This window comes from Xenopus tropicalis, chromosome 3 (assembly GCF_000004195.4).
Source record: "Xenopus tropicalis strain Nigerian chromosome 3, UCB_Xtro_10.0, whole genome shotgun sequence".
In the NCBI taxonomy this organism is placed as follows: Eukaryota; Metazoa; Chordata; class Amphibia; order Anura; family Pipidae; genus Xenopus; species Xenopus tropicalis.
The window spans coordinates 115,991,355-116,005,234 of NC_030679.2; the positions used below are offsets into that span (position 1 = coordinate 115,991,355).

The 13,880-nt window shown below is 40.4% G+C and overlaps 1 protein-coding gene across 3 annotated transcripts in view; it reads right to left on the reverse strand.

Moving 5' to 3' along the window:
- The window catches only part of pcsk6 (proprotein convertase subtilisin/kexin type 6), a 235,080-nt gene that overhangs the window by 70,171 nt on the left and 151,029 nt on the right, over positions 1-13,880 (reverse strand). Inside the window, exon 1 of one of the 3 annotated variants that reach the window (XM_018092475.2) lies at positions 5,841-6,197. The exons of 1 other annotated variant lie outside the window; for it this stretch is intronic. In XM_018092475.2, the coding sequence (XP_017947964.1) occupies positions 5,841-6,002 (162 nt within the window). In that variant the 5' untranslated portion in view covers positions 6,003-6,197. Of the gene's footprint in view, positions 1-5,840; positions 6,198-13,880 lie in introns of those variants that run through there. One more of the 3 variants, XM_002939262.5, reaches the window with a different exon arrangement.

The window sequence follows — 13,880 nt, forward strand, 5'->3', positions numbered from 1 at the left end:
TGTAAACATACAAGCAGAAATAAAAAATGATATTTCTGCAGACCCTGCAGTAGCAGGTGGTAACAGTTCCTAGAGTCAGCAGAATATAAAAGTCACATAGAAGCAGGATCATTGTTGAAAATACCTGGTGATGTATTCTAAATTTGTAAATTAAGGATATTTGTTTACATTGCAGTGTGTCTTGCTTTGTACAGTACTTAAAAAGTGTTCTATGATCCCCTCTATTAAGGACCATTTATGTGGGCTGCATTACTTTATTTCAGATATTTTAAGCTTTAGCATCTAGGCTGGGTGTGTGCACAGCTTGTCACCAAGTGACATCATGATGTGCACACACCCAGCCTGCAACCTTACAGGACCTGTGTGTCAAGTGCTACACCAGGGGCATATGCTCTACAGCTTGACAGGCAAAAAGCACTGCACCCACAACACGATTCTCTCCTCTTGAGAAAGATTTTATCCTGTCTGACTCACAATTTAACATTTTTATCAGTATTGAATTAAAAGAAAAATACGATAAAGAAAGAATAATTATACATGCGATAGACCTAAGCATCAGAAATACTGTAAGAAAGCAAGGTCTGTTTACTGTGGTGCAAGGAGGGGCTACCAAGCATATTAAAGTAGATTTGGAGGTTTAACATTTCAGGAATGTTGCAAATCCCTTCATCAGATAATCCTCAAAAAAAAAACAACTAACCAGACTATTACAGATTTTAACTGCACAGTTTTTAATTACACTTTAAAATAATTTGAATTGGATCATAATTATGAACGTAAACCTGAAAGATGTGCCTGTTGGTAGCTTTCGAGTTCCGAGCTTGTCCCTGCTGGGTTTAATCAGTTTCTACATTTACTTATCGATCTGGCTCCTCACATTCAGAGCTGCAGGGTCCCCAAATATTAAGTTCTCTTACACCTCTAGGGAATTTGTAAGTTAGAAAATCCTATACTCAAGATACCACATTTATTTGAACCCACTCTAAACAACTCCGCCTTTTGCAAAATAAATCAGAATGCAATGGGAGTGAAAATGAACATTTTTAAATTAAATATTGATTGAACCGAGGTTTCAGGTTTCTATTTTTTTTTTTTGGAGGTCCCAGATCTGACATTTCACATAATAAGATGGGAATCCAAATTAAAGTCTCAGCTCATGCACAGCCAGTTAAAATGCCATTCAGCCAGTGTGACAACTACAGAAATATAATGCCTCAAGGAATGGAGGAAATCACATTATATTAATATTCCCTTGCACTAAGCACATTTATTAACCATTAATATACAGTAAGCAGGGCGAGGAAAACTTCACTACTTCAGTAACACTCCACCTCCCCCAAAAGTTTCCCCTTCTCTGTAGTATTTTACCTTAATCTAACAGATGTAAGTATGAGTGCATTTAAAACACTTATGGTTTATTTAAAAACAGTGGGGAGTCATTTTCCAATATTTGGGGGGATGGGAGTGCAGGGGAATCACAAAGAAACATATGTAACAACTAAGTACTCATCATTAAATGGTGTGTCCTCTCAAATACTGTCAAATCAAAATACAGTGTCAAGGAATTATCTTTGGTTGGTCTCATGTAGCAAAACCAGCCATAAAAAAATGTCTTGTCCATGTAGACCCCCAGGCTTGATTTGTATGACACCGATTGGCTGGCACCATTCCAAAAAGGAAATAGCATACAGTAACCTTACGTACCTTAACTTCCTGGTGCAAGAATATGTCATCTTGGGAACCTACAGATCTGTGAAGCACAACACCTCTTAACAATGATGTGATTGCAACAGCACTAATTAGCCAAATAAGAGGTCTTATCTGAAAAATCATGGGCACATCACTGAAATTTGCCCATTTTAAATAACAGTTGGATTTATCAAAAGTTAGCCCCTTTGCATGTAGGGTTTCTACCGGGTGGTATTTCACCACAACGTATTTCACCATAATGCCTGCTAAAATCAATAGTGACCTGATCCCTTGCAGTTGGCATTTCTTTCATTTAATCCATCCGATTTTAACGATTGCTAACAAATAGAAAGAACAAAGCATCCAGCACCAAAAATGAAAACAGTACAAAATATAGTAAATACACATAAAAATGCAGCTTTCCAATTGCAGTGCCTGTTACAATCTTACAGATATATTTATAATGCCTTCTAAGCAGCTGGCTCGCCCCTTTAACACTTATTTAAACATCACACACTGTGGCGTTTAACATCTATACTGATGAAGGCTCCACTGTAGTCTACAGAGCATTTTTAGCAGAATGCCTTGTAAAGCTTACATTTAAAAAAATCAAACAAGCAAAGGATTTCTCTGGGTGAACTATAAATACCCAGTTAAAACAGTATGATTACTCAAAAATATTTTCCATAGTAGCCACAGGCTCGATGAAAAATGGGTGGACCCAAATACTATGCATTAGTACATTCACGAACGCTGGCCCCTGCTAAAACATCAGCTCAGAACTTAACCTACAGATTACAGACCTAATGTTAGTAAGCCATGGAAACTGCAGATACCCATGATTACCAAAACACTGTAAAACTCCTCATCCTGCTAAGAAATCTAATATCATACACTTAAAAAGGTACATGGTGAACAGGCTCTAAAGGGCTCATTTATGATGCATCTTGCAAAATACAGGCACAAGCTGCATGCTTTCTGCACTTTTGCACCGTGCCCTATGCACCCATGATGCAGATCTTTGCGTTATCGAAATGGAGCAACGAAGACCCGCGCTTCTGCTATAAATACAGCACTGCCTGCATTCTGCAGAGATGATCGTGTATGATTTAATTCTCCTGCATCCAGCACTGTAACAAATAAGCCCTTAAAGAGAAGGAAAGTCATTCTGGCATTTTACTGCCAACAGATTTGACACATTAGTGCCACCTAGAACAATATAATTATTCTGCAGAAACCATTACTATACCTGAGTAAACAGCTTTAGAAGCTTTCTTCATTTGCTTAAGATTGCAGCTGCCATTTTAAGTAGCTTCCTGCCTGCAGTCTAGCTGTTGTAGCTCAGATCACACATTCCTAAGGGAGGGGGGAGGGAGTTCTTAGCATTCTCATGGGAGGGGGAGCAGGAGAGGGGAGAGAGAAGAGAACTGCGCAGACTCTGGCCACGGGAATTAAGGATGTTTCCGAGAGAGGAAGTCAGACACTGGAACATCATGTGTTCATCATATGCCTGACCATAGCCCTGGCGGTCTTGTCGCCGCCACCACCCCCAATACTTGTCTCTGCACTGTCCTTCCTGCCTTCCCCCAGCGGTGTGACTGCGCATGTGCACATTCACTCGTCCCATGGGGGGCTGCATACATTTTCACACGTGGACAGGGGGCAAGATGACTTGGCCCACTCCTTGTTTCTCTGCTTGAATAGAATGGAAGGCAGGAAGGTCTGAGCGCTACAAACAAAAATGAGATACAATTGCAAAGAATGCATTTTGACTCAAGCATCTTTAAAGAATGGGGTTTAAAGTTTAGCCGTTCTTGCAGTCAGAAATGAATCTTTATATTAGCTTATAATCACCCCCATTGACTAACACGGAAAGTATTAGCTTAGCTGAACAGAGCAGAATCTCCCCATGCTCTTGTTATTTATTATTTTTAATAATATGTACATAAAAACATCTGAAAATACATTAACAGGGAGGAAAAAATATGAATAAAAAATGAGGACTGTTACTTTAATAATCATAAACATCTTGGTAAAAATCCATTAATGGAAAAATCTCTCACATTTACTGCTAAAATTCCCCCAGAGAGAAGCTGCTAATTAATGACAAAACAGGAGATATTGCTGACATCTGTTCCACTGAGGCAATTTCACACCAATTCACACTGGATGCCCACATCTGCTGCTGGCCCAGAGCTGCCCTATGGGGCACACTAATGAAATCTTACTGAACAGAGAGGCACTGGCTTATGCCTGGTTGGACCAAGCAGTAACTTTGTACTCTTGTCACTCAGCCTTAGCACTGCTTGGCCCATCCAGGAATGTCTCAGTACTGCACTACTAAAAAGCATTATCATTGGCAGTATTATATGCATAACAGATCTGTAAACACAACTGAAGGATTGAGCAATATTGAACGTGTTAAAAGGAACCATTTAGCATGCTTCATACAATACATTGACAAGAGAACACAGAACCAAGTTGGACCATCAGCAGCAACAGCCCAAAATAGGAATACTATATGAAGCAGAAAAACAAAGACAAATTTTGCACTTCTCATTCCTTTTATCCAGAAAATAAATATAACAGCCTTCACTAAATTGCATTTGGTAATTCAAAAAGCCAAGTGGCAGTATTTAGGATATAGGGGGCTTCATGTAACTTGAATTTTCATTAGGCAAAAAACTTCACTGGGCCCTAAATTATGTAAAAGGCTATTGGATGCCTGTTTATATGTTTTCACATCCAAACTATTGGTCATTAACTCACTTCCGCCTGAAACCCTCAGCAACAGATTCCAGCAGGCACAACGAATCTTCCTGACAGCAACCACAATACTTCATAATATAGTGTGTATGTAGCTGCCACTTGAGATTGCCAAGAATGTTTGAGAGTTATTAAAGCACTATACAAAAAGCTAGCTGCCAAGGGTAGCAAAGAAGCAGGCGTATCAAGACCAGATCAAGACCAGATAGAAGCATAAAATTATATATATATATATATATCTATATATATATATCTATATATATATATATATATATATATATATATATATAGAAAAGAACAGAGCACACCCTAATAGTAGTCAAATGCCCCAGGTGCTTGCAAAAACCATGTATATAGCAAGACAATGAGCCGCACACGCAGGGACTTTGTTAGAAAACAAAAAAATTTTTAATGAAAACGATCCAACGTTTCGAGCACCAACTGTGCTCTTCCTCAGGGACAAACCAAAAAACATTTATATATATATTATATTTATATTAAATGCTTAGTATCAAAAGCAGGCTATAAAATGTAACATTACAAGAGGGGTTAGAGGTAGCTAAGGCTGCACAGGAAGGCTCTGACCACTATCTTAAGGTAAAAGAAGCAAAACTTAGCAGCCTTCACTAGTTGAAGGGATCTGGGATTTGTAGTTTGACAACAGCTGGAGGACAGGTTGGGGATTGCTGATTTATATATTAAAAACATCTAACACATGTTGAACATCATCATTTGTCCTTTACCAAACACAATTTTGACAACTTTCATAAAAAATAAATGTTACAAACACACCAGGAGACAAAAAGATTTACTATACAATAGGGAAGGTTTGACTGCTGCCTGGAACTTTATGGCATAGGGCAGTGGATGTTGCAGCCCTGCTGCTTCTGTAGAGCTACAAGTTGCGCATCTGCAGAAAGCGGTGTATTAATGGGTGCCCATTTCTCTCCCAGATGTGTGCCATCATCAATCACCTTCTTCCATTGGGGTTCCATACAAGTGCGACATTTGAGTCACTGAGTGCAATGGATTTTTAGCCCCAGCAAATAGTGGGTACCCTACAGCAGTACCACTCCCCACACATGGGTGCCCTAAAGGAGTGCTTACAAGTCTCCCACATGGGTGCTGATGTATGTACAGCTCCACACTGGGATCTGTAGCACAACAGGCGGAAAGGACCATGCAACACTTTCCTATTCAATAAGCACTATTATTCCTATGGGACCAACTCCGGGCAGGTCCCTTGCGCCGTGGCTCTGGGGATAACACTGCAGAGAGAAGAAGCAGTTGGCAGGTTTGTGCCCATACAATACATACAAGCCCCCTCCCGTCACTATACAGGTGTGAGGCAGCCTGCCAAGGTGCAATGCCCCAGCTTTACTCACCTGCCCAAGGCTCAGGTAGCCGTATTGCGCAGCCAGCTCCGCCGCCACCTCGGGTCCCCCCGGTATCCTCACTGCCCAGTGGTTGGAGAAGACGGTGCGCGGATTGGCAGCCAGGCAGGCGGGCAGGAAGAGAAGTAGGAGACGGCCGGTGGTGGGGAGCATGTTTGTAAAGCTCGGAGGGAGCGAGGGGTATGTGCGGGGTCCGCTGCCCGCTGACAGCACGCATAAGGCGGCCAAGCTCTACACAACTTCCCGGCTCTGGACATCTGCTGGAGGCGCCGCTCCTCCCACTCTTATTTGTCAACTCCCGAGCCAATCAGCAAGCGAGCCCTTGCCCAACCTGCAGACGGTGAGCTGAAGGGGAGAGATTAGTGCGAGTTTGGGCGGGAACAAGGGCTCTGAGGGAGTGGCACCTACTTATAAAGGCGCGGCTGCCCTATAAGTTTGAGGGCAATAGGGGGGAGAAAATGTACAGGCTAGGGGTTAGTGTGAGAGTAGTTTGTGTCTCAATTGCACATGAAATGCCCCGCACTGTGAATTCCATTTCCTATTGGCCACCAAATACAACTATATCAGTTGCACCAGCAAATCCCTCCTGCATACAGTGTCAGACTGGCCACCAGGATACCAGGAAAACTCCCAGGGGGCCCTCTTGCTTTTTCCTGTTTAACCTGTATCATAGTCATTCCCTATTTCTGTATGGGAACATGGAAGCTTGATAGATGAGAGAATAGAGTATAGTATATAGATAAAAGAGGTAATAAAGAGTTTGAGGGAGGAGAGGAGACATTTTTGAGAGTGGGTCCATTGTTTCTGGAGGACTCCTGCCATCTCAGTCCAACCCTGCCTGCATATCTTTACAGTCCTCTCCACTGGTGGCCTTCTGATGGTTTTTTTTTTTTTTTGTTTTTTTTTTAATATCCATCCATTTAATTGTTGTTTTGAAGGCAGAAGCTCTGCTGTCATAGTTAGCAGTTTAGCACTAATGAACAGTAACTTCAGTCTTGCTTGTCTGTTTATTAAGGACAGCCATAGACAACAGTAACCCCCCCCCCTTTAGGCAGAACTGCACACTGTAAAAACTTGTAAATTTCTGTGTCTGGCTTTCTTGTGTAGGGAGCCTACGGATTATACCTTATACTGCTGGTTTGGGAAATTCTTATTGGGTTTCCCTCTGAGTCCTGAAATTAGTAACTTTGTACCTCTGTGGGGTGTGTTCCTTATTGGCCCGGGATAGTTTGATATAGCATGAAGGAGCAGATTGAGGTTGCTCCTACTGTTTGGACTTCCACTTCAGGAGGGGGTGGAAGGTTGCTGGGGAGCCTGGGACTTAGTAAAGGAAAGGCCCCAAGAGAGTTAAGTCCTCAGAGAAGTTGGGGAACAGGGCCCCAAGAGTGAGGTATTAGTGGCAGGTGAGCTCCTGTCATTGTACCCTCTAGGAGTGAAAGGCAGATAGGCTGAGCTAGATAAAGCAGTTTAAAGCTCCAATGTAGAAGTGGTAGGTTGGAGTTATCTCTACTAGTTATACTGCCTGTTAGTGTAGGGATCATAGTGGATAAGGAATCAGGTTAGAGGTTTTCCCTGGAGGTCCCACTAGAGGTGATCCAAGTTCACTAAAGGGTGCCACAGAGGTGATGTGGGGTCCTTGCCAAGCCTACCTCTTGTGAGTGTCAGTGTATGATACGCTCTGTAACTGAATGTGCCTTTACCACTTTACTTCAGAGGAGCATTGCACAGCAAATACCATTTGTGCCTATTAATATATCGTTATTTTTGACTAAGAATATCAGGCATTCAGAAATCCTGTTTTTAGCATCTGAAAGGTAGTCCTGCAACACCTCTCCCTTTCTGCACAATGTATTGTGTGAGCCCATGTGAGACAGAGGATTTAATGTAATTCATGCTCTGCACCACATATAGAAGCTAGTCCTTGGTGCAAAAATAAAGGTCACTAGTGTACAGGATCCCACATTATTGGAGACAAGAAACTATTTTCAGGAGTTTTCCACAACAGACAGACATGGAAGCCAGAGGGTGTATTTTGCCTCTTATCCTTGGAGAATGCCATCCTGCCTAGTTCCAGGGAAGCAGGGTTCATAGACCCTGGGAGAAAAGTGCTGTACACAAAACTAAAAGGCATTCCATATGTTACAATAATGCACATTAAGCATAAAAGGTGGGCTACATGAAAAGATCTGCTTTTTTTCCAAAGTCGCCACAGAAGCAAATTCCCCTTCAGTCCATTTAATAACACATCATTACTCATCCTACTGTGTATTTAAATCAATGTCAACATCAGTAACATGCACTAGTTACTTTGTAACAGCTTTAGAAGCTTTCTCTGTTTGCTTAAGATAGCAGCTGCCATTTTAAGTAGCTTTCTTCCTGCAGATCTAGATGTTATAGCTCAGATCACACATTCCTAAGGGAGGGGGGGAGTTCTTAGTATTCTAGTGGGAGGGGAGCAGGAGAGGGGGAGAACTGTGCAGACTCTGGCCACGGGAATTAAGGCTGTTTCTGAAAGAGTAAGTCACTGTCAACATCATGTTTACAAAAAATATATAATTAAATACTCTTTACTTCTTTAACATGTGACACAATCGTGTGATCAGTTTAACCCCATAATGCTATGCATAACATTCATAGTCCAAAATGTCCAGAACAATTGCATCTAAGGCAGTCGTTTTTCGGTAGCAATGCTTATGATCCATTACCTAAAAAGAATATAGCAATAAATGATCTTAAAAACCCACAGCAACATCACAGTACAATCCAATAAATATAAATACATTATAAAATACACCATAAAAATAAAACTCTAATTCAATCTTACATGCAGCTTCTCTCCTTAAAGTGGATCTGTCACCCTAAGAAGTAATTCCAATTTCTCTTCTATTGTGTTTGTCAAGCAAAATTTACTTAACATACTATATAAATGATATAAATCTTGTTTCCTTTACTCTTGGGAATATACTATCAGAGCCAGCAGGCAGCTGCCTTTTCGTGGACACTGTTATTAAGGCAAGCTTTGTACAGGTATCGGACCCCTTATCCGGAAACCCGTTATCCAGAAAGCTCCGAATTACGGAAAGCCCGTCTCCCATAGACTCCATTTTAATCAAATAATTCAGAATTTTAAAACTGATTTCCTTTTTCTATGTAGAAATCAAACAGTACCTTGTAATTGATCCCAATTAAGATATAAATGATCCTTATTGGATGCAAAACAAGCCTATTGGGTTTAATTAATGTTTAATTGATTTTTTAGTGGACTTAAGGTATTAAGATCCAAATTACAGAAAGACCCCTTATCCGGAATACCCTTGGTCCCGAGCATTCTGGATAATGGGTCCTATACCTGTATCACCCCAAAATCTTGGGTATGTGCCAGAATGGGGGACCTGATGCCCTTGCCCATGCACTGGCTACACAATCAGATAGTGAGAAGGTAGGGAGAATGTGAGAGCTGAATGGAAAGTTTAAGTAATTGTCTGCCCCGCCTCTATGCCTAAGGCATAGAGGCGGGGCAGGCAGTATATGATTGACAGCTGGAATTTTTAAATGCATTTATAATGGGTTTGAATGTGTTAATCTAAAAATGAATTTTGGTTTCATGTTTAATTTGAAAAGGACTTTTATTATAAAGCTTTTCATGTCTGGGTGACAGGTCCACTTTAACAACTGTTTCTGAATATTCCCTCTCTACCTAAATTCACCTGTTCTAATATAGTCCACCTAACTTGGGCAATTGTTTGCCTATTATAAAAAAATGTTTTTCTACTGATAATTCTGATATACATACATTCCTTTTTGTCCTCCTATTTTTTTAATTTTATTCTTCCATTCCAGGCATATACCTTAATTACATATATTACTTTTATGCTCATTTAGACTTACACATATTGGTCTGCATGTTTGTCCCAGGTACATTAGTCTGCATGGACATTTTTTTAAATATTAAAACTGAACTAATACATGTAAAATGTCCTTTGATTTTAATCAGAGTACCTCTGGTTGGGTGCGCTATGGAATCCCCACAAATGATACAGTTACAATGTGAGCAATCACGACAACCAAATGTACCAGATTTTAATGGTTCCAATAAACCACTCTTCCTGCCTCGCCTGTAAAAAATATTTTTCCTACCTCGCGGGTTGTCTGTAATATCTTCCAATGTTTTAATGTTATCTGTTTCACTTAAGGGGTTAAACTACCAAACTACCAAATTCTCTGTATCTTGGTTTCTCTTTGTTTTAAGCAACTCCTTTTGTTCCATTCCTTTGTAATTCTTGTTTTATCTGAACCAACTCATGCTCATTAAAGAAATGTTTCAATCATTAAACCTGCTTCCTGTGCATATATGCTGTTATTAGAAGCAATAAGTCTCACTCTACTTATTTGGCTATACAAGAGACTTTTAAAAAACCCCAGTGGATGGCAACTAGTGGGCAACAATAAGGTAATGCAATCAGTATGCTTATAACGCACTGTATCCTGTTATTTGAAATTTTCAACTTCGTATCCAAAAATGCTAACTCATACTCAGAGTATTCACAGGTAAATTTGATAGTATTATGTATCTTATTCAGTTTTTATACCATGAATTTAAACTTGGCAGCATCCCAAAGTAGGAAAATGTTATAGCACCTGTAATATAAAGTACGTTTATTCAAATCCATATTACTCACAATATTTTTACATTCAAACTCATGCATAAAAGTATTAGCATATACAGGTGCCATATTAGCTTCCTTGGAGCAGCCTACCTGTTGGACATAGTATTGCTTCAGGAACACAAAATCATTTTCTGTTAATAATAGTTCCAGGGCTTCACATGCACAGTTAATCTCATGTGACTTCAAATTCAGTTTTATCAAATGCACTCTATTCCTTTGTTATGGGGAATCGAAGATAATAAATTGCATAATAATATCTTACTTTAACCTGATTTCTATCACTTTATTTAAAAAATCAGTTATTTCTTGCAAACAGGTATGCAGCAAAGGAAATATTGGTATACAAATGACATAAAGCTCCAGCGGTTGCAATACAAAGCCACAGCCAGAAACTATTAGCCTTCTTGGGGGTTTGCATAGAGTCTTATGAATTTTTGGAAAAAATAAATATAAGGCACTTGCAGCCATTTCACTGTAAGCACTGTAAATAATTCAGCTGTTATTAGACCATCATGTAATGTTCCCTATAAAAAATAATCAATATGTTTTTTAAAATATTCTGTTGGATTAAATATCAATTTACAATACCTTAATTCATCCCCTAGCTGGCAGCGTGCCTCAGTTATATATGCATCCCAATCAGGAATTACCCTTGTCAGCTGGCTGGACTTACTTAGTGCCTTTAATTCACCCTTAGACATATCAGCCTTACATTTATTAGTACCCAATGCTGCAAAATCCTGCTCAACAAGATGTTAAAATATAGCAATACATTTGGGTATATTGTCTGGAATATAAGTAGATTTAATGCCCATTTTTTCTTTAATTTCCTCTACCTGGTCGTATTTTATGATCTTAATGGACCTTACCAGCATCTATCCTTTCTCAAATCAAAATGTGCATGTAATTTAAGAGACTTCACAAACCTAAACAGATCTACTTCCAAATCAAAGAAATTTTCACAGTTAAGGCTGATGGCAGACGTGGCGTAGGGCTGATATTTTCAGCAAGCGGAAAAACGCTTGGTGAAAATTCAGCCCTACGCCTGCTACTTGTGCCTGCACCCGAATGAATGAGATACGCTCGGGTGCAGGCACATGTAGCCGATATACGCATGAAAACGCGAGATAATGCAAAGTCTTGCGTTTTCATGCGTATATTGCCTACATGTGCCTGCACCCGAGCATATCTCATTCATTCGGGTGCAGGCACAAGTAGCAGGCATAGGGCTGAATTTTCGCCAAGCGTTTTTCCGCTTGACGAAAATATCAGCCCTATGCCACGTCTGGCATCAGCCTAATGGGTATAAACCCCATTAAGGCTGGAGGCATAGATAGGCTACAGCTGATAAGATTTTTTTCTTCTTCCAGTGATCGAAGTCATATCAGTCAAGAAATCATGAATACTATCAGCTCAGTTCAGTCAAATCTGGACATATTGTCAGATCAAGACTGGTTGTCCTTAAAGGAGAAGGAAAGGCAAAGTCACTTGGGGGTGCCAAAATGTTAAGCACCCCCAAGTGACTTTAACCACTTACCTTGTACCCCGGGCTGGTGCCCCTGTTCGGAGAAAATAGCACCAGCCCAGGGTACCTGGAGCGCAGCACTTCCTCCTTCCGCCTTCAGCTTCCTAAACTGCCGGTGGCCGGGCATGCACAGTAGAGCGAAAAAGCCGACTTAAATGTTTAAGTTTGGCTTTTCACTCTACTGCGCATGCGCGCGCAGCGAAGCCGGAAGGAGGAAGTGCCGGCAGCTACCCCGGGCTGGTGCTGTTTTCTCCTGACAGCGGCACCAGCCCGGGGTAAAAGGTAGGCGGTTAAAGTCACTTGGGGGTGCCTAACATTTTGGCACCCCCAAGTGACTTTACCTTTCTTTTTCCTTTAAAGAACAGTAACACAAAAATATTTAAATACCTTATATGCCACAAAACATCTCTAATAATAGGCCTAGCCTTTCCCCCCTTGCCTTTTTTAAATGCTTCATGTAGACTTTTAGTGACAAACTGCTCCATAGCAGCACAGCCAAAAGGCAACGGGTGCTTAAATTCCTATGTGCACTGACCCGGAAGTTGTCTTCTCATCGGAGGACCTGCGGCACTTAATCTTTTTATCAGCGCCTGAAGTTTAAATAGTTAGTGCACACAGAAATTCAAGCACCCGGTCACCTTTTCGCTGTGCTGCTATGGAGCAGTTTGTCACTAAAATTCTACTTGAAGCATTTAAAAAAGGCAAGGGGGAAAGGCTAGGCCTATTATTAGAGATGATTTGTGACTTATAAGGTATTTAAATATTTATGTGTTACCGTTCCTTTCAAGCTGAGGGCCCACAGAGACTTGGCTCCACTGCTGTAAACCTGTGTTGTTTATTAGGGCTGGGAAAAGTGGATCTGCTCCCTTATGCACCTCAGTAAAAACTGCAGTGACAAGTACAGCTTCCACCCCCACTCAGCTGAGTGGGGATCTGCCCAAAGATACCTGCTTTCGCATTTTTGGGCTTATCCCTGCTCAGCTCTGTTTCGTGTAGCAGAATCGTGGAGGCAGAATCTGTACCTGTCAGGGAGCAGATCCACTTCTCTCAGTCTGCAAAAAAAGCACAAGCTGAGAGCAGCAGAGCCAACTGGCTCCATGTGCCCTCAGCCTTAAGGGCTGATTCACCTTCAGATTAACTTTTAGTATGTTATAGAATGGTCTATTCTTAGCAACTCTTTTGTCTTTATTTTTAATTTGCTATAATTTTTGCCCTTCTCTTCTGACTTATTTCAGCTTTCAAATCACGTACCCCAGAAGTAAAAAACCTATTGCTTTGTGACGCTAAAATGTTATTGTTTGTTTTATCTTTCTATTTAGGCCCTCCTCTATTCATATTCCTGTCTCTCTTTCAAACCACCGCCTGATTGCTAGGTTAAATTACCCTAGCAACCAAATAGCTGCTGAAATCCCAACCTGAAGAGCTGCTGAGCAAAAAGCTAAATATTGCAATTGTAAATTGTGTCAAAATAGCACTCTCTGCACCATACAAAAAATGAACATAAAGCCCTTTAAATAGATCTTTGAATAAATAGTAGATGTTTATACCAACAATGATAGCATAGTTCATTAAATAATACCATTTAATTAGGAAGAGGTGTTAGATGTGTTGCTATATGGCTTTTATGTGGACTGCAGATACTGCCTTGTAATAAAATGCTTGTTTAACTTATTTGCACTTTCAGTGGCATTTTCAGTAATTCTGCAGTTTCTGGCACAGAATGCTTCTATATTTTTTTTTAGCAGCTGCATTGAAAACACCATGAATTATGTATAGATATTACACTTTTTATTTGATTTTCACATAAAACAGCTTAGTTGCCAGTTGCATTTATTGACT